Source organism: Scyliorhinus torazame, chromosome 13, assembly GCF_047496885.1.
Source record: "Scyliorhinus torazame isolate Kashiwa2021f chromosome 13, sScyTor2.1, whole genome shotgun sequence".
Classification (NCBI taxonomy): Eukaryota; Metazoa; Chordata; class Chondrichthyes; order Carcharhiniformes; family Scyliorhinidae; genus Scyliorhinus; species Scyliorhinus torazame.
The window spans coordinates 193,346,982-193,366,459 of NC_092719.1; the positions used below are offsets into that span (position 1 = coordinate 193,346,982).

At 42.3% G+C, this 19,478-nt stretch overlaps 1 protein-coding gene across 1 annotated transcript in view; it reads right to left on the reverse strand.

The window, feature by feature from the left end:
- Nucleotides 1-566: 566 nt before the first annotated feature.
- The window catches only part of LOC140388466 (troponin C, slow skeletal and cardiac muscles), a 29,570-nt gene continuing 10,658 nt past the window's right edge, over nucleotides 567-19,478 (reverse strand). Inside the window, exons 2-6 of the mRNA XM_072472652.1 lie at nucleotides 15,831-15,861; nucleotides 15,593-15,739; nucleotides 12,473-12,587; nucleotides 6,066-6,202; nucleotides 567-4,146 (exon numbers count right to left, since the gene is read on the reverse strand). Coding sequence (XP_072328753.1) covers nucleotides 4,115-4,146; nucleotides 6,066-6,202; nucleotides 12,473-12,587; nucleotides 15,593-15,739; nucleotides 15,831-15,861 — 462 coding nt within the window. The 3' untranslated portion in view covers nucleotides 567-4,114. The remainder of the gene's footprint in view (nucleotides 4,147-6,065; nucleotides 6,203-12,472; nucleotides 12,588-15,592; nucleotides 15,740-15,830; nucleotides 15,862-19,478) is intronic.

The following is a 19,478-nucleotide window of genomic DNA, read 5'->3' on the forward strand; positions in this document are numbered from 1 at the left end:
TGAGGGTGGTAGGATCCAGGGTCAAACCGGGCTGGGGGCTCGCAATATTTGGGGTTGCTGGGGAGCCGGGAGTGCAGGAGGTGAAAGAGGCCGGTATTCTGGCAGTTGCGTCCCTGGTAGCCCGGCGAAGGATTCTTCTTCAGTGGAAGGATGCGAGGCCGCCAAGCGTGGAATCCTGGATCAACGATATGGCGGGGTTTATTAAATTGGAGAGGGTGAAATTTGCCTTAAGGGGATTGGTGCAAGGGTTTTTCAGGCGGTGGCAACCGTTCTTGGACTTCCTGGCAGAACGGTAGATAATGGTCAGCAGCAGCAACCCAGGGAGGGGGGAGGGGGGTTCTATTTTATTTTTGTTTGTCTATACTGGGGGATCTGAGGGGGTGTATATATTTGCTATGTGTTAATTTGGGGTGTTAATGTATTATTTATGTATAGGGGAGGGGGGCACGGGGTTGTTTTGTTTTGTATTTATTTCTCTTGGGTTCCTTTTACATTTTGTTGTTGATATTTTGTGAAAACTTTTAATAAAAATTATTTTTAAAAAAAGAAAACAAAGTGAAGCACTATTGAATGAACTAATGAAAATGCAAACGTTTAATGATTATTTTTCATTAAATGTAACAATATATCTTGGAAAAAATAGTATACTGTTCAAATGACCTGAAAATCGCTTGCTACCCTTTAAGGGTTGCTTGTGGAACCCTTGGATTCCGAGTAAAACACTGCCGTAGATAAATGTGTAGAATGGGATACAAACTATATTGCTTATTATCTTTCTATTTTGTATAATTTGTAGCAAATCAATATTTTGTTTAGTGTTACTGGCAAATAAGTCATTCAACGTTTTAACTCTCCAAAGACTAAAACATGGTTGAAATTCTGCAGTAAAATAATATCCCTGTAGGAACAGCTATACATTTGAACCCTATCCTTCCTGCCTAAGGCTGACTATATATATCCCAACAATGGCTTAACCGGACTTCAGTTCAGGCCTTCGGTGACTGTGTGGGGTTTGCATGTTCTCTCTGTGTCTGCGTGGATTTCCTCCTCGTGCTCCAGTTTCCTCTAAGTCCAAAGATGTTTATGTTAGGTGTATTCGCCATGCTCAATGCGCAGGGTTAAGGGGATAGGGCATGAAGTGGACCTAGGTAGGGTGCTCTTTTGGAGGGTCGGTGCAGACTTAATGGGCCGAATGGCCTCTTTCTGCACTGTAGGGATTCTATCAGGATAAGATTCTCCAACGTACAGCCCAAACATATTTGAAGAAGCATAATCTCTTCCACATGAAGCACATTTATTCCCAGCAAACATTTTCATAAGTTTAAAGCAAAATGAATTTTACCGCTATACTATTTCCTGTTATTCAAACTTTATCAAGGTCTAATTTGTTTTATCTGTCATTAAAACCTTAAAAACACAATTAATTCAGCATGCAATGGATTGGTTTCTAAAATGGAATATATAGAATCATAGAATTTACAGTGCAGAAGGCCGCCATTCGGCCCCTCGAGTCTGCACGGGCCCTTGGAAAGAGTACCTTACTTAAACCCACACCTCCACCCTATCCCTGTACCCCAGCAACCCCACCTAACCTTTGGACACTAAGGGGCAATTTAGCATAGCCAATCCACCCAACCTGCACATTTGGACTGTGAGAAAGTGCAAACAACAGTCACCCGAGGCCGAATTGAACATGGAACCCTGGAGCTGTGAGGCAGCCATGCTAACCACTATGCCACAAGTTTCATTTTTTTTTAAAAATTCCAATTAAGGGGCAATTTAGCTTAATCCACCTACCCTGCACATCTTTTAGGTTGTGAGGGTGACCCATGTAGACACTGGGAGAATGTGCAAACTCCACACAAACTGCGACTCGTGTCTGGGATCGAACCGGGTCCTCGGTGCCATGCTTTTAAACGTGTAATTACATTTCCAAATAATTCCATCAGAGGCATTGTTTGCTTTCTTGTTCTCTTAGACGTTTACTTTCCAGTACAAATAGTCATTCTACACTTCCTCCCCCATCTTAACCTCTCCAGTTCTGTTTCTGTTGTCTATTCTAACTTCGCTGATTTCTGTCAGGCAACCTTGTGGTTTACTTCATCCACATGTCACTCCTTGTGTGAGTCTAGATTGCATGTCAAAAGGCTATTCAACCATGTCCAAATCACCTATCATCTTTATTGTTGCGCTGCCTCATATTTTGGCTCCAGGCTCCACAATTCTCATTCCTGTGTTTAGGATCTCTCCTTCACAATCACAGTGACTTCCTTGATCTAGCCCCCAAATTTGTTGCTGTTGCTACAGGAATACTGCTGCGTTCATGGCCACTCTTTCCATTCTCTGGTTTCATCAATTTTCAGTCCATTGCAGAAACCTGCCCACTATTCAAAGCTTTCTTACATTGTGACTAATTGCCGAGATGAAAACAAATAGGATAGAAAGCATTCATTTGACATTCTGACGTCCACATAGTCCTAAAGGAAGACCAACATGTATAGAGAGCTGGGATGGGCTTGAAACTTCAAGCAGTTCTAACAGCTTGGACAGAAGAGGAAGTGGAGCTGTAACTTTTGACAAAATCATTTAATTTGCCTCAATACTAACATTTGTGCAGGCATAAATGCTGGAAAATCCACAGTATATGATTAGTCCTAATTCGGGAATCTGAGAAGCAATTTGGATTAATTCAACGATTCACCAGGGTAGCACAGCAGTTAGCACAGTTGCTTCACAGTTCCAGGGTCCCAGGTTCGATTCCCAGCTTGGGTCACTGTCTGTGCGGAGTCTGCACCTTCTCCCCATGTGTACGTGGGGTTTCCTCCGAGTGCTCCGGTTTCCTCCCACACTTCAAAGATTTTGCAGGTTAGGTGGATTGACCATGCTAAATTGCCTTTAGTGCCCAAAAAGGTTAGGTGGGATTACTGGGTTACGGGGATAGAGTTGAGGTGTGGGCTTAAGTAGGGTGCTCTTTCCAAGAGCCGGTGCAGACTAGATAGGCCGAATGGCCTCCTTCTGCACTGTAAATTCTATGCCGGTGTTGGACTGGGGTGGGCACAGTAAGCAGTCTTACAACACCAGGTTAAAGTCCAAGAGATTTATTTGGAATCACTAGCTTTCAGAACGCAGCTCGGAAGGAGCTGCGCTCCAAAAGCTAGAGATTCCAAACAAACCTGTTGGACTTTAACCTGATATTACAAGACTTCTTACCTTATCTGATACAAATTGTACAGTTTGTGCCATATGTGTGGACTTTCATTCAGATACAGTTTATTTTGCTTGTACCTTATTGCTGTAGCATAAAATTCATTACTGTGAGATTTCTTTGTGATATATCGGTACTAAGTGAGCCCAATTATTTAGCGAAGTACCTGATCTGTTTGAGAATACAGGGTTTTTTAATTATCTGGTATAATTTCCTTTGCAGTCTGAAAGTTGGCTAATCTGAGGCTGTTTTATTGATCCTATGAATATTCCTTTCTGCACTTTTATTTAATGCTGGGAACTGAATTGGCATCTCTGTACTCGGTCAAGCCCCTCTCTTATGCTGAAATAGAATAGGTAGTATGTATTAATTTTCAACTATTATAAATGTTTTGTGGCTGTGAGATCAGATAACTGATTATTGATCATTGTCCCCTTTATTAATTATATCCCCAAACTTTAACCAATGAAATCCCAGAGGTCTATGTGAATTAAACCAGTCAATTACAGAACCATTCTGTAATGTTTTTGAGTGATCATTTCATTGAATTCTTGTTGGTTCAAATGTTTGGTTGCTGCAATTATAGAAAAGGAATTAGAATAACCTCTGACCTTGGAGTACTGGCTGAGTGGAGTTAGTTTGTCGAGCACCTACCTAATGCAATATTGGTTAAAATTTTATTGACCTTCAGCAGCTGCATCATTTTCTAATTTTAAAACATTACATTAAATATCTAATTGTATACAGTAATGAAAAAATCCGTAAGTATTTGAATGACAGAGAAATCTTGGACTTGAGAGTAGTTTCAATCAGTTGTTCCAAAGCTAGTTTGTGTACTGCTTGGTAACAGGCGAAAGAAGAGTCACAACAATGTAAGTAACTGGATTCTTGGCATCAGTCTTATAAAATTTACTCAACACCTTTCATGAATTCCAGGAATTCTGTAATAGAACAGATCACATTATAAGAACACAATATTAAAATAAATGTTCTTAAATATTAAAAAAAACTTAAATATCTAACAATATTAATAAGTGAGTTTTCATCAACGTATTTAAAATACACTTTTGAGTAAAGCACTCCTGAAAGGTGGTAAATGTGCATGGTGACACTTGTGACAATATGACAGTACTTAATTACTGTCAACAATTTGGGATGCCAGCAATTTGAGCTCTGACCTGTTGCCCCTATCCTGTTATATATTCAGCTGTTGTTTTACTGTGATCGGCCCACAGATTTATTTGTCTGTCAGAGAAGGCTGACTTGGCAGTAATCTTCTATTGCTAGATCTGTTATGTTTGCGCCGCCTTATTTGCAAAAAGACCCTACTTACTGTTTCCAACAGCCCTCCGCCACCCACAGTCACCTTATGAATGTCATGATGAGCTGCAAAACTCACCATAAAATCTGAGTGCATTGCTATGATCAAAGATGGGCAGGTTAGGTGGGATTGTCCATAGATTGGGTGGGATTAAATGTTCTACACATTGAAATCCACTGTTTTGTGCTTGGCTAACTTGTCAATAATTTAAATCCAAGATGGCTTTGGTAAAGGCATGATGTACACTAGCTTGAACACTATGGAGCGGTATCAAGATTGGCACAGGCCTCTGTCGGCACAGCAAAGCTGATTTCAAGCGATAGTTCTGGTACTGCTCACTTCTAAAACTAACAAGACCAATCACAGTCCACAGCTGTAATACGACAGCATATGTCGGGTATATCGGGTAATTAGTTAGTCCAGTGCGAAGGTCAAAGAAGGGAATGCAATCGGCTTTTTAATAAGATAGAACATTCGATGAAAGATGACTATATTCAAAATTCATACAAAAGGGATTTGTGTCAAGAGAAACAGATGAGAAGCAGGAAGCACGTTATTAAAAGCAGATTGAGAGACCGAAGAGGCAGGTTATGGGATTACATTTAGAAATGAATTAAGAAATAAATAGAATAAATGGATAATTGAGGATTGGCATGAGAAAGTGACAGAAAGAACTGGCCAATATATTGGAGATAGATGGGACAAGGGGATAATGTGGAAGAGAGTAATGGAAGAGCAGTAAGTGGGACAAGAGAAGTGAGGAGGATTATAGTTTATCATGGGATTGTTTTGGGGATTACAGGAAACCAATGAAAGAGAAAAGGGTATAAAATAAGGACAATATTACACATCCATGGATCCACCTACACAGGAGAGAAAGAAGGCAGCACAAATATCATAGATTATCATAGAATTTACAGTGCAGAAGGAGGCCATTCGGCCCATCGAGTCTGCATCGGCTCTTTGAAAGAGCACCCTACCTAAGTCCATGCCTCCACCCTATCCCCATAACCCAGTAACCCCACCCAACACTAAGGGCAATTTTGGACACTAAGGGCAATTTAGCATGGCCAATCCACCTAACCTGCACATCTTTGGACTGTGGGAGGAAACCGGAGCCCCCGGAGGAAACCCACGCACACACGGGGAGAACGTGCAGACTCCACACAGACAGTGACCCAAGCCGGGAATCGAACCTGGGACCCTGGAGCTGTGAAGCAATTGTGCTAACCACCATGCTACCGTGCTGCCCCAAATATCATGGGGTCTGATAAAAGATCATGCAAGGCTGGGGTTCAGCACAGTTTTTTTAATATATTTTAATTTAACCATTGTTGGCATCTGCTAGAAAATCAGAGCCATGGAGTGTCTCGGGATGCCGTGAGAGAACACAAATGAGAGCCAGATAAATGGATCATGCTGCCGCTTCAAAAACTTTGGAACGCTCAAAAGTAATATTTTTGAAAGTTGTTGTTTAAGAATTGCTAAATAAAAAAAGACTCTGTGCTGCAAAGCATATTCAGTGACTATGTAACTTACCGTCATAATCGATTTTTCCATCACTGTTTTTGTCACCATCTCTCATAAGCTCTTCAATGTCATCATCGGTGATACATTCACCTGTTTCTTCCAACATTGTTCTTAATTCAAAGAGGTCAATGTAACCATCAGCATTTCTGTTAAAGTACAGGTAGATGATAAAGTTAAAATGGGGACACAGATGGATTGATCAAGCATTGTACCTCAATAAGATTTGCAACTTTAATGAAGCTGGTCCTATCATATAATTTTACATTAACCTTACCAAATCTTCTAACATGATAAATTACTTCTCAAATCAGCAAAACAATTGCAGCCAGTATGTTAGCCTTCACCATCAATTGTCATATGAGTGTCCCTTTAAGAAAGGTTTTTGTCTTATCACATGGCTTCAGCAATGTCATTGTCTGGGTGGAGCTGGGCTATGGCTCTGTGAGCTGTTTTTTGTTTTTGTTTTCACATTTGGCTGCTGTGGACTCAGAGCAGAGAACAGAAGCGTTTTGGCCTGTCTCCCAATTTTCATTTTAAAGAGTTGTTCCAAAAAAAAACCCATTGATTATAGCTACCTGCTGTTTTGCTAACTTAAAAGATATAGTTTGCTTTCTGGAAGGGGTTAAACCTGCTGATGAGACAGGGTCAGAAACTCAAGAAAAGCCAGTCGTTTTCAAGTGAATGCTGAGTGTTGGGCCATGTCCTTAAAAAGGGGGTTTTGGTTTATGGCATTTGGTTTTTGAATTGGAACAGTTAAGGGAGAATTCATAAAGGGTTATACATAGATTACTGCAGCTGTGTGGGGTCTTTGTGTTTGTAATTGATAAAATTCTTGCTGTTAGGTTATATATAAACGTTAACTAAGTTCTTAGTATAAAGTGCCATGTGAGAGTACCTTTAAGAAATGGGTGTTTATAAATGGGTATGTATATAAATATCTGTAGTGAGAGTACCTTTAAGAAAAGGATGTTTATTACTGCAGTGGTGTCAGAGAGTGGGTGGAGCTGGGCTGTCGGTCAGCTTTTTACTTTTGTTTTAGGCTGTTTGCTGCAGGGTGTGTTTTAGTTTCGTTTTCAGAGCTGGATAGCTGCAGTCACAGCTACAAAGTGTACTGGAGACCCTCTCTGTAATCTAAAGACTGTAAATCGATCCTGGTGATTTAAAACTAATAACAGTAGTGACTTTAACCTGGTGTGCTTCTGGTAAAAGGTGTTTTAAGTCTTATGGATGTTAAAAGGAAAGCTTAAAGGATTACTTAGTGTTGTATTCTTTGGGGGTTGTATTTGAATTAATGGTTGCGCAGATGTTCACTGTATGTTTTAAAAAGGTTAACTGGAGTTCATAGAATAAACATTATTTTGCTTTAAAAGATACTTTTCCGTTTCTGCTGTACCACACCTGTAGAGTGGGCCGTGTGCTCCCCATACCACAATCTAGTAAAAGTCGTGGGTCAGGTGAACTCCATGATACACGTTGGGGCTCTCTAAACCCTGGCCCATAACAAATTGGGGGCTTGAGGGGGATAAAAGTCTACCTATTGGATTGGCTTAGTGAACTTAAAGACAGTGAGGGGTGAGCATATTGTGGTTGCTTTTCAGATGTGGTATTTCAGTTTAAATAGGGAGTGTGTTGTGGACAATGGCTCTTTCAGGGGCTCTGAAGTTTTTGGGGGTGGAGACGTTCACACGCAGTACCTTACGGACAGAGACTAAGCAGACTGTTAGATTTGGCAAAAACATTGCAGTTAACATTACCTGACAAAATGTGAAAAGATGAGGTAATTATGGCGGTGGCTAAGCATTTAAAGTTGCCTGAGATACAGTCTGGCTCATTAGAAATGGCAAACATCCAGTTGCAGATTAAGCAACTTGAACATGAAAAAGAATTTTCATGAAAAAGAATTAAAGCAGCTTGAATATGCAATTAGAGAAAAAGAGAAAGGGAGATACAGATCAGGGGAAAAGAAAAAGAGAAAGAAGAAAGAAACAAAGAAAGAGATAGAGAGGAAAAGGAAAGAGATAGAGAGGAAAGGGAAAAAGAGAGAGAGTTTGAACTTCAGAAAATGGCTATGAAACATAACAGTCAGTTAAATTTGGCAGACGTAAAGGGAAACGTACAGTTGGAGGATAGTGATAAGGATAGTGAGAAAGAGCATCATAGCCGAAGGCTTGGTGGGAATCTATTTAAATATGTCCAAGCATTGCCAATGTTTGATGAGAAGGAGGTAGAAGCCTTTTTCATTTAATTTGAGAAGGTAGCCAAACAAATGAAATGGCCACAGGACATGTGGGTATTACTGATTCAAGCAAAGCTGATAGGTAGGTAGGGCTAGTGAAGTGTTTGCATCGCTACCGGAGGAGGTATCTGGGACGTATGAGGAGGTGAAAAAAATCCATCTTAGATGTATATGAACTGGTGCCTGAAGCTTACAGACAAAGTTTAGAAATTTAAGGAAAGACTTTGGTCAAACATACATGGAGTTTGAAAGGATCAAACGGAGTAATTTTGATAGGTGGATAAGGGCTTTGAAAATAGACCAAATGTATGAACCTCTCAGAGAAATTATACTTTTGGAGGAGTTTAAAAATTCATTTCCTGATGTAGTGAGAATTCATGTGGAAGAGCAGAGGGTTAAAACTGCGAGATTAGCAGCAGAAATGGCAGATGATTATGAATTAGTTCATAAATCAAAGCTTGGTTTCCGACATCAGTTTCAGCCTGTGAGGGATAGAAACTGGGGACATGAGAAATACACAAGTGGTAAAGGTAAAGGTGATCTGATGGGAGATAATAAGGAGAGTGTACCTCAAATTAAAAAAGAAATCCAGGAAAAGAAATGAAAAGTTTGAAATGTTCTCACTGTAATAAACTAGGCCATGTAAAGTCACAGTGTTGGTGGTTGAAGAAAAACACTGGGACGGCTGATGTGGTAAAACAGGATAAGATAGTGGGGCTTGTTAAAGTGGTAAAGGAAAGCCCAAGTGAAGCAAAGGAGGTGCAAAAGATTGTACAGCCTGATCAAGAGGGGATTGATAAGAAGGTGCCAGATCTCTTTAAAGAACTTACTTGTGTGGGTAAAGTTTACAGGAGGAGCAGGTAAACAAGTCACAATTTTAAGAGATACGGGAGCTAGTCAATCTTAAATGGTAAGAAATGAGGAGTTATGTAGTCTGGGAAGAATGTTGCCAGCAAAGGTGGCATGAGTGGATTTGGTCGAACATTTGTGCAAAGGTTTTGTAGCGTGACTGCTCCACTGATGGACTTGCTGAAGAAAGGTCGAAAATTTCAGTGGACAGCGGACTTTCAACAGGCATTTGATGGCCTGAAAGCTGTGATAACCAATGCTCCGGTGTTGGAGAATTACAAGGGACTCTGCTATCAGATTGAACTAAAGTATCTGTCTTTAAAGAGAAATGCATAGAGAAATGGACGGATCGTGCCAAGAACTTCTTGTTCAAAGAGACTGTCAATCGAGAAGGATTCCAGTTGGAGGAAGAAGAAAAAAAATGGACTATATTATTATACCCGTTTGCGGGTGTTGTTTTTTTTTAAAACAAAAAAGTATATTTACTGTGTGCATTTCTTAAAGGATAGTGAAAAGGTGAAAAATGAAACCATCTTGAAGTTGATGGGTTTTTTTTCTTGGGGGGAGGTGTCATGTGAGAGTACCTTTAAAAAATGGGTGTTTATTACTGCAATGATGTCAGAGAGTGGGTGGAGCTGGGCTGTCTGTCAGCTTTTTACTTTCGTTTTAGGCTGTTTGCTGCAGGGTGTGTTTTAGTTTCGTTTACAGAGCTGGATAGCTGCAGTCACAGCCAGAAGGTGGATTAGAGTCTCTCTCTGTAATCTAAAGACTGTAAACCGATCCTGGTGATGTAAAACTAATAACAGTAGTGACTTTAACCTGATGTGCTTCTGGTAAAAGGTGTTTTAAGTCTTATGGATGTTAAAAGGAAAGCTTAAAGGATTACTTAGTGTTGTATTCTTTGGGGGTTGTATTTGAATTAATGGTTGCCAAGATGTTCACTGTATGTTTTAAAAAGGTTAACTTGAGTTCATAGAATAAACATTGTTTTGCTTTAAAAAATACTTTTCCATTTCTGCTGTACCACACCTGTAGAGTGGGCCGTGTGCTCCCCAAACCACAATCTAGTAAAAGTTGTGGGTCAGGTGAACTCCATGATACTCTTTGGGGTTCTCTAAACCCTGGCCCATAACAAATGCTAATTTTGATTAAAGTGTCTAGGAAGACTGTTGAATAATACCTGAAGGGAGGCTCTTGTGCTCATCCTAGCCAAATTCAACATAAAAAGTTATAGGTCAGGTGAACTCCATAATACACTTTGGAGTTTTTAAACCCTGGCCCATAACGCAATAAGGAAATTAAAACTTCAATTAAATCAATTTGAGCCTCTTTCATTGCATATCCTTTTGTCACTTGCAACTTTTGGTAAAGGGATAGAATATTTAAATTCCATTGCCTTTGATAAGTTCCTGGGCTGAGCATTATTCCCACACTCTTTTGATTTTACTCATTAAATTGTGAAATGGATTCAATGACAATATTCAGGTCATCATACTTATTGCCCCCATTGAGGGTGTTGTGGATTAACATTGAGTTTGTTACAAATACGTTTGATAGATTTAATAGGGTTGTTCTCTTTAATGCAGTAAATAAGGGCAAACTCTTTCCAGTGGCAGAAGGATCAATGACTAAAGGGCACAGATTTAAAGTAATTAGCAAAGGGCCCATTTTTGTATGTGGCAAAGTTATGATCAAGGATGCACGAACTGGAAGAATAGCTGAAGCAGATTGAGTAATAACTTTCAAAATTGTCTTCTGTGGTTCGGAGAAAAATCTTCTCATAACAGTTTTCTGGATTATCTCATTTATCTCAGAGCAAACTAGGCTCCAGGCAATAATAACACTTTCAAGTAAATGCAGAAATGCTTATGAAGCATTATTTCACATTTATTGTTGGAATTGATGAGAAGACTTTGGCAATCACTCCTTGGGAAGGCTCTTAAGATATTTTGTAGCAATAGCTTTGAACAAAATATATTTCCTCACAACTGATGGTTGAAATTATGGTCCATTCACGCTGCACATTTTATATCTCATTCTTGATTGAGTATTCCAGTATCTGAAGCATTCCCGATTGCTAATTCTGTCTTCCTATAATAATAATAATCTTTATTGTCACAAGTAGGCTTACATTAACACTGCAATGAAGTTACTGTGAAAAGCTCCTACTCGCCACATTCCGGTGCCTGTTCGGGTACACTGAGGGAGAATTCAGAATGTCCAAATTACCTAACAGCATGTCTTTCAGGACTTGTGGGAGGAAACCGGAGTACCCGGAGGAAATCCAAACAGACACAGGGAGAACGTGCAGACTCCGCACAGACAGTGACCCAAGTCGGGAATCAAACCTGGGATCCTGGAGCTGTGAAACAACAGTGCTACCCACTGTGCGACCATGCTGCCCTATCTAACAGATAGGTCTGGATTTGTTTGGCACCAATCATTCATTAAACTTGCACTTGACCATTACATTTTTAATGGGTTTTTGCACTGGATATTCTATTTGCTCTCTGCCAAGGGACTCTACAGGGTACCTGGGGACCTGTGTGAACAGAGGAAGCATCTATGCAACTCCTTAACCAATCAGATTGAAGAACATTAATGGACAGGACAGTGTCAAAACCAGGAAATATCAATCAGACTATCTAATTCAATATCTAATGCAGATAAAGAAAGCAAAATAAAGGAGGGGCAAATAAATATTGGTTTGAAAAAGGGGGAGTTAAAACAATGAAACGAAACAGTTAAAAATAATTATTCATTTAAAAAGATTTCCAGCACTAATTAAAATCTGAAGGAATGAGAGTACACACTTGTAAAATTTAATTTTCAGAGCAATTGTTTGGAAGTAATTCAGACTTACTACCCAGTTCAAATTTAAGTTACACTGGAATGGGCGAGGCTATTTTTTTTTAAGCGAGTGTAGTGCGTATATATTGGGTAAGTGCAAAAACTTTACGTTGTTACACATATTGAAATGGTGAATTTCTCATGTGCAGCTTTGAGAGGAGCACATCATCTTCAACTGCGACATTCTGATCTACACATATAGCTGCACATGTGCTGTCTCTTGGGCGTTCTCGTCTGATTTGCATGTAAATAATTGTGAACAATGTTAAATTCACTGCTATTTCTACTGCAAAAAAGGGCCAATCTGCTGTTTAATATTCAGAACAATTAAGATTCACAAATTGCTTTCTGCTGACATAAAAGTGGATGCAAATGAATTTGGTGACAAATTTGATAATTGTATATCAGTTGGGTTATCATATGTAGATGTATAAGAATGCATATGTAAGTTATAAGTATATTTCAAACAACATGTACTTACTTATCAAACACGCGAAACAATTCTGCCAGCTCTTCTTCGGATTTTCCTTTGCTATCGTCTTTCATACATCTCACCATCATGACCAAGAATTCATCAAAGTCAACAGTTCCACTACCTAAATGAAAACCGGGATTCGGAAATATTTAGATTGATCACATGTTAAAGAAATGATACAAAATCATAAAAATAATATTCTATTGCTTAGCTTATCATTCGAAAAGTGGAGCCTATAATTAAATATGGAACAGTAGCACTGTTATTTTCTAACTTAATGCACGTCTCTCATGTCTTTCTTCATTGTCTTTATTACCTAGCATACACTTAATAATGAAAGCATTTACACTTTTTTAAAGAATTCAACTGAGTGAGGTCTTCAAGATTCTGATAAAATAGAGAACTTCCCAATACTTCCAGTTTTCACTTGGTAACAACTTCAGACAGTAATAGACTGTTGATAATAAGATACCATAGTGTATAAAATTGTTACATTTATGTTTTATGTTTAATATTTCAGGTCCAAGGCATTGCTTTTGAATTTCTTGATAGAGGTTCTTGGAGATACACTGAATATGTTCGAGTACATAATGGATACATTAGGGCGGCACGGTGGCATAGTGATTAACACTGCTGCCTCACAGCTCCAGGGACCTGGGTTCAATTCCACCCTTGGGTGACTGTCAGTGTGGAGTTTGCACATTCTCCCTGGGTCTGCATGGGTTTTCTCCAGGTGCTCTGGTTACCATCCATAGGCTAAAGATGTGCAGGTTAGGTGGATCGGCCATGCTAAATTTCCCCTTAGTGTCCAAAAGCTTAGTTGGGGTTACGGGGATAGGGCAGGGGAGTGGGCTTAATTAAGTAGGGTGCTCTTTTCAAGGGCCGGTGCAAACTCGTGAGCCAAATGGCTTCCTTCTGCAATGTAGGAATTCTATGATTACTGTGCAAAAATAAATTTCCAACAGTACAATGCACTGCATATGAAAGCTTATTAAAGTAATAATTTGGTTAAGTAATTTCCTCAATAAGACATATTAGTAAATAGTTTTTTATCACTACTGATAATAGTTTGTAACTGTACAAATAAATTACTTGGAAGGAATGGTCGACCACACAGGTCTAAAATGTTAAATCAGGTTTTTAAATAGGCTATAGTTATGCTGACACACTCCTTATATTATTGAATTACTCTGGCTATCAATGTTTCTATGTGCATCAAGCCACAATGGGATGCGGTATGCCTGTGATGCTCCTTGGTCATATAGCTCGCTGACCGTCAGGTTAGGTTCACTTAGACAAAATGGCAAGTGAATGCAGGCACCTGCAGAATTTTCATGCACCTATAATTCACGGCCTTTGGGGGTGAGGGAAGAAGAATGCTATTGCAGAGAGAACCCTGGGAATAGGCGGCCAATATTTATTTTTAATGTGTGGGGTAGGTGCATTATTGAGTAAATTTCATACTTCTCCTTTATGACACCTTGCCTTGTAAATTTATATGGTAACTGAAAATAAGAGACCAATCAATTAAACAATGGTGAATGGCACATTGTAACATTCAATTATCACTGAGAATTTGCAAGACTATGGCTCTCATGATAGTCACTGAACAACGTCTGGAATAATTGAATGCAAGCTCCATAACACTAGCACAGGTCTTGCAATCCAATATCAAAAAATAGAACTTTACGAATTTAGTCATGGTGGCCCTGGAAGGTTTGTGCATGTCTACTGGCTTTTTAGTGTGAAATGATTGCTATTCTTTCTAATGATATTCATTATAACATTGACTGCAATTTATTGAAACCCTTTACTGTCTCAGTGGAAATCTAACCCTTGCTGACCATGTGGTTCATTGGAATAAATTATATCTGCTGCTGTGACAGCTCTTTGAATTTGATACTTTATTCCTCACTTTTAGATATTGGCCAGAAATCTCCAAAGAAAGAGGACAAGCTATTTGCATACAAAGACATCATAAAAACACAATTCTTACTGATTTGACCATGATAAAATTAAAGTTGTAAAAAGATTATAGACTTAAACCATTGAGACGTTCAGTTGACTATGTTAAAACCTGTGCTGCAAGATTTTCCTTCGACTAATGAAGCAACAATAGCATACTTGTCAATTATCCAATCCATTCATATATGTTACCGTATCCACACATCCTTTATCTCTAGTGTTTCATATGGTGATATTATGTGGAGGCAAAACATGTTGATGCTACAAAACTTGTGTCAAAGCTTTTTTTTTAAAATGAAACACATTCAAACCTCAGCATACTGTGGACATATCTCTCTTTTGAAATGAAGGACTAGGAAATAGTTTCTAATAACTGCATATGGTTCCTCAATGGTGTGTATCTTTCTCTAGGACAGTTTTTTAAACTCAGATGTACGTGATCTCAGACAGCCATTTTACAATAGAAAAGTCCAGGAAATGTGTGTAGGCTTTTATGGTGGGACAAAAGGAACTTGGATTCCATATTTTCCCCACCATTCTTCTTTCCTAACCTCCCCATGTCATTCACCAAATCTGATGGAAATGTCTATGATAGAAATGATCCTGAGGAAGGAGCAGTGCTCCGAAAGCTAGTGATTCGAAACAAACCTGTTGGACTTCAACCTGGTGTTGTAAGACTTCTTACTGTGCTCACCCCAGTCCAACGCCGGCATCTCCACATGATGGGAATGTGGACAGGGGACTTGATTCCACACCAGTACTACAGCAGTTCTGAATGAGTTTTAATATTTTTGAGAGTATTTGAGGCATCATTCGCCATTTTATTTTTCAACTATGTTCTATGTAAGTCCTCGTGGTGACAAATGCTGAGTTGAGAACATTTCTAAATTAAGTGTTCAACCTGCGTGACATCATTCAGGGTTGTTGGCATTAGTGCATTATGGTTATAATTCCTACAGGAAAAGAAGTTCCAGTATAATTCATGAAAAATGTAATTAAGTCCGTAGTGTTCAAAGGTTACGGTCATGCATTAGGATCAGGGGATTTGAATGTAACCTAATACTTAAATCTACCAATGGCTCCATAACATACACATCAAGTAGCTCATTATTATAACAGAGTGAGAAATAATGTCAGGAGAGACTAAAATATGATTTGTACCATCTTCATCCACTTCATCAATCATCTCCTGCAACTCTTCTGGCGTTGGGTTCTGACCCAACATGCGCATTACTTTGCCCAGCTCCTTGGTGCTGATGCATCCATCTTCAGCATCCTGTACGAAAATATCAAAAGCTGCCCTGAACTCTGAAAAAACAAGGAGCATTTCATTACTAGGAGGTTTAGTGCATTTTAAGCGTGGTTTTTAATTTTCTTGTTGTGTTTAATAACTCCTCACCATTCTTCTGCTCCTCGGTCAGCTGCTCAACCTGTGGAACAAAACCATAATGATTGAGACGAGCAGTACCGCTGTGGAAGCGAGTCTTGGTAAATACTTCGCCCAACACTAAAGAGACCATAATGATGGAGTTCTGCGAACATGAGGCACAGGATGCTACTTAAAAGTGAACATGAAAATTGAAGGCTACAGGTTGTGTGAGAAAGATTCACTATATTGCTGCACACAAATGGGCTAACTCTAAGAAGTGTAGAATATCATAGATGCTCACTGTGGCTAAATATGTTTTTAAATTATGTTCTTTTATCACTGCTCACGTCTTAGCTGCTTTTATGATGGCCTCAGACTCTAAGACATAGGGCACGATTCTCCGGCCTCGTTACGCTCTCGCTTTGAGCAAAACGAGGCCGGTGAATAGCGGGAGAGGCAGAAAACGAGAACCGCGCCAAATAGTTTGCAATGCAACCGGCCCACCAACTCCCCGAGGTGAAATTGGGATCTCGTTATAGCATGGCAAGAAACCAGTTATCACCACTTAAGCGCCATTTCCATACAATTAATGGGAGCCATCCCTTATCTAACGGCCTCCCGTGATTCATCGGCCTCCCCAGCAAGTGGTCGCGGTGCTGCTGCCGATTAGTACTCCTGTTGAGAAACGTGAACCTGGTGGAAGCTCTACTGCGGGGAGCCGAGGAGGTGAGTAGCCAACACAGGCAAAGAGCCTGGGGGCACTGGGCTTGCCACCCCATTGCTTGGCGGGTGGGGGGGGGGGGGGGGGGGGGGGTGCCGCCATGGGATGGAGGCTCTGGGAGTGGAGTGGGGGGGGGGGGGGGGGGCAACTGCGCGGGCCACCACCATGCCAATCCCTGGAGCATGTGTATCCGTTCCGGGGGCAGACTTGGTCTCTGCCCGTCTGCCCCACTGACCACCCATAACCCCACCGACTGCCAAGGCCTCTGGCCGTGCGGCGGTAGTCTATTGCTAATAGGGAATTGGCAATCGTGGTTAAGTGAGCAGTTCACACAACCCATGTGGATTTCCGTGGGTGGGTGGGATATGTAGCACATAAGAGTCATTGCCTAGCATCCCAATCAGACCGCGATGCCTGTACACTGTGCCTCAACACTGCGGGGGGCAACACCACACACACAGTACCATAATCTGAACACCCAGGGGATGGGCCACAGCTCCAGGGACATGTATATAGCCGGAAGGTGGGTAAGTGCTATGGGAGGGCACCAGCGCCTGTCCAGGTGATGTTATGAGTGGGCGACCGGGGTACAGGGTCTGGGGTCCAGTGAGTGGAGCCCACTGCGGCCAGGAGTGCATGGGCAGGGCATTCTTTGTGGGAAGGGGGGGGGGGGGTCAGTGGGGGAATGGAGGGTCCCAGAGTGGGAACCACTGCTGTTTGTCAATCTAACACCCTCTCCCAATTCCTTACAGATATTGAACTCTATGGCAGGAATATTGGACTCAGAACTTGCTCAAGTGGTGCTGCTGCTAAGCCAGGCGGAGACAGTGGTGGCATCAGTGTCTGCAGATGCCCTTGTGCCGGACCCCGCCCCACACCCTGAGGAACCGGCCACCCATTAAGCCAGGGAGGGACCCAGAGGGGGTGTCCCAAGATGGCCCAGGGTGTACAGGCATCGCTGGTCATTCGAACAGATGATGGACAGCATGTGCCACAGGAGGCTCCACCTCAACAAGGAGACGGTGCGGCACCTGTGCCATATCCTCACGGATGTGGTACCACATGGAGGAGGAGGACACTCGCTCTCTGTGACCATTAGTCATTGCAGCACTGAACTTTTATGTCTCAAGGATCCTTCCAGGACTCGAGCGGAGACCTGTGTGATATCTTGCAGGCCACAGCCCACAGGTGCATCCGACAGATCATGAAAGCCCTGTTTCCCTGGGCAGAAAACTACATCAACTTTGACATTGACCAAACACAACAGGATGGCCGGGCAGCAGGATTCTCTGCCATCGCCGGGATGCCACAGGTCCAGAGGGTAGTGGATGGTGTGCATGTTGCCTTGCGTTCACCAGGTCATCTGGGGGTGCCCTATGTTAACAGAAAGGGGTTCCACTCCCTGAACAGACAGCTTGTATGCGACCAACACATGAAGATAATGCACGTGTGTGCACACTTCCCGGGCATGGTCTATGACTGCTACATCCTGGGGCAGTCGGTCATCCCCGACCTCTGAGGACCATCCCAGGATAGGCGGCTGGCTCTTGGGATAACGGGTATCCACTGAGGACCTGGCCAATGATGCCAGTATGGAAACCAGAGACCCGGTACAACGAGGCCCATGCAGCCACCTGGGCTTTGATTGAGCGGTGCATCGGACTCCTCAAGATGCGTTTCCAATGCCTCAACCGCTCCCGTGGTGCACTCCAGTACTCCCCCCGGAGGGCTGCCCACTTTATGATGGTCTGCTATCTCCTCCACAACCTCGCACAGCAGCGGGGCGACAAGGTAGAGGTTTGTGACGAGGAACATGTGGCCACCTCCAAGGAGGAGGACGAGGATGATGCGGCGGTGCTGGACAAGCAGGGGCTGGAGGAAGAGGCCAGGGAGGAAACGGAGGTCCAGTCGGAGGGTGCAGGACAGGCAGCTTCAGCGACAGGCGGCTGCAGCGAGGGTCCGGCAAGCCCGGAGGGCCAGGGAGGCCCTCATACTCGCCCGATTCACATAGCACAAGCTCTGCAGCGCCTCGGCCCTCTCCCGATGGTTTTGCGAGAGCTTATCCTGAGGAGATACAGAGAGGGCATCATTAGCCACATGCATGGTTCACAGTGGTGGGAGGGGTGTGTGTGAAGAAAGGTTTGGGGGGGGGGGGTTGAAAGGAGGGTTGCGGGACACATGGATAGTTGGGGGGGGGGTTGATGTTCACGTGGGGACGGAAAGGTCTCGGGAGGGTAGGGGTGGGAGGACGTTGGTATCTACTCACCCCTGCTGCCCGGTGTAGGTCATTGACCTTATTACGGCACTGGAGGCCAGTCCTCCTGGTCATGTCCCAGAGCTTACAGTCACTGGCACCTCATCCCAGGCAGCACTGGCTGCCATGTGGCTCTTCCTCTGGTACCCCTGGGGTAATAAGACATCACTCCTGACCTCCACACAGTCTAGGAGCCTCCCCAGGTCCGTATTGCTGAATCTTGGGGACGGTCGTCTCGCCACCATTATTGCGAACTGACTGGAGTTGGCTCAGCAAGTGCTGTATAAGTAGCTGTTTGACCTTGTTAGCGGGGGGCTGGCGAGCATGGTGCGGGCGAATCGGCTAGCGAACCTTCATTTGTGGCGAGGTGCCCGTGGGGCCTTGTTAAGTGGACCAATTAACGTTGAATAACATTGCCGGCCTCACCAGGTTGAGTGCCGGGAAGTTCACGGCAGTTCCTGCTCGCTACCACACTTGGAAATCTTTCCAGAGAATCGTGACCTCAGTGAAACAATTTACAGGCACTAATTGTTGAATAATCTACACAAACTCATCAAAAACTCTGCTGCCGTATCCTAACTCACAGTGCTTCACCCATCACCTCAGTGTTCGCTAACAATGGCCAAGATCGAACGGCCACGTTGCGCTTGAAAAGCACTGCGCCACGGGGCAACGTGGCCGATAGAAGCGGGGGGTCTAATGT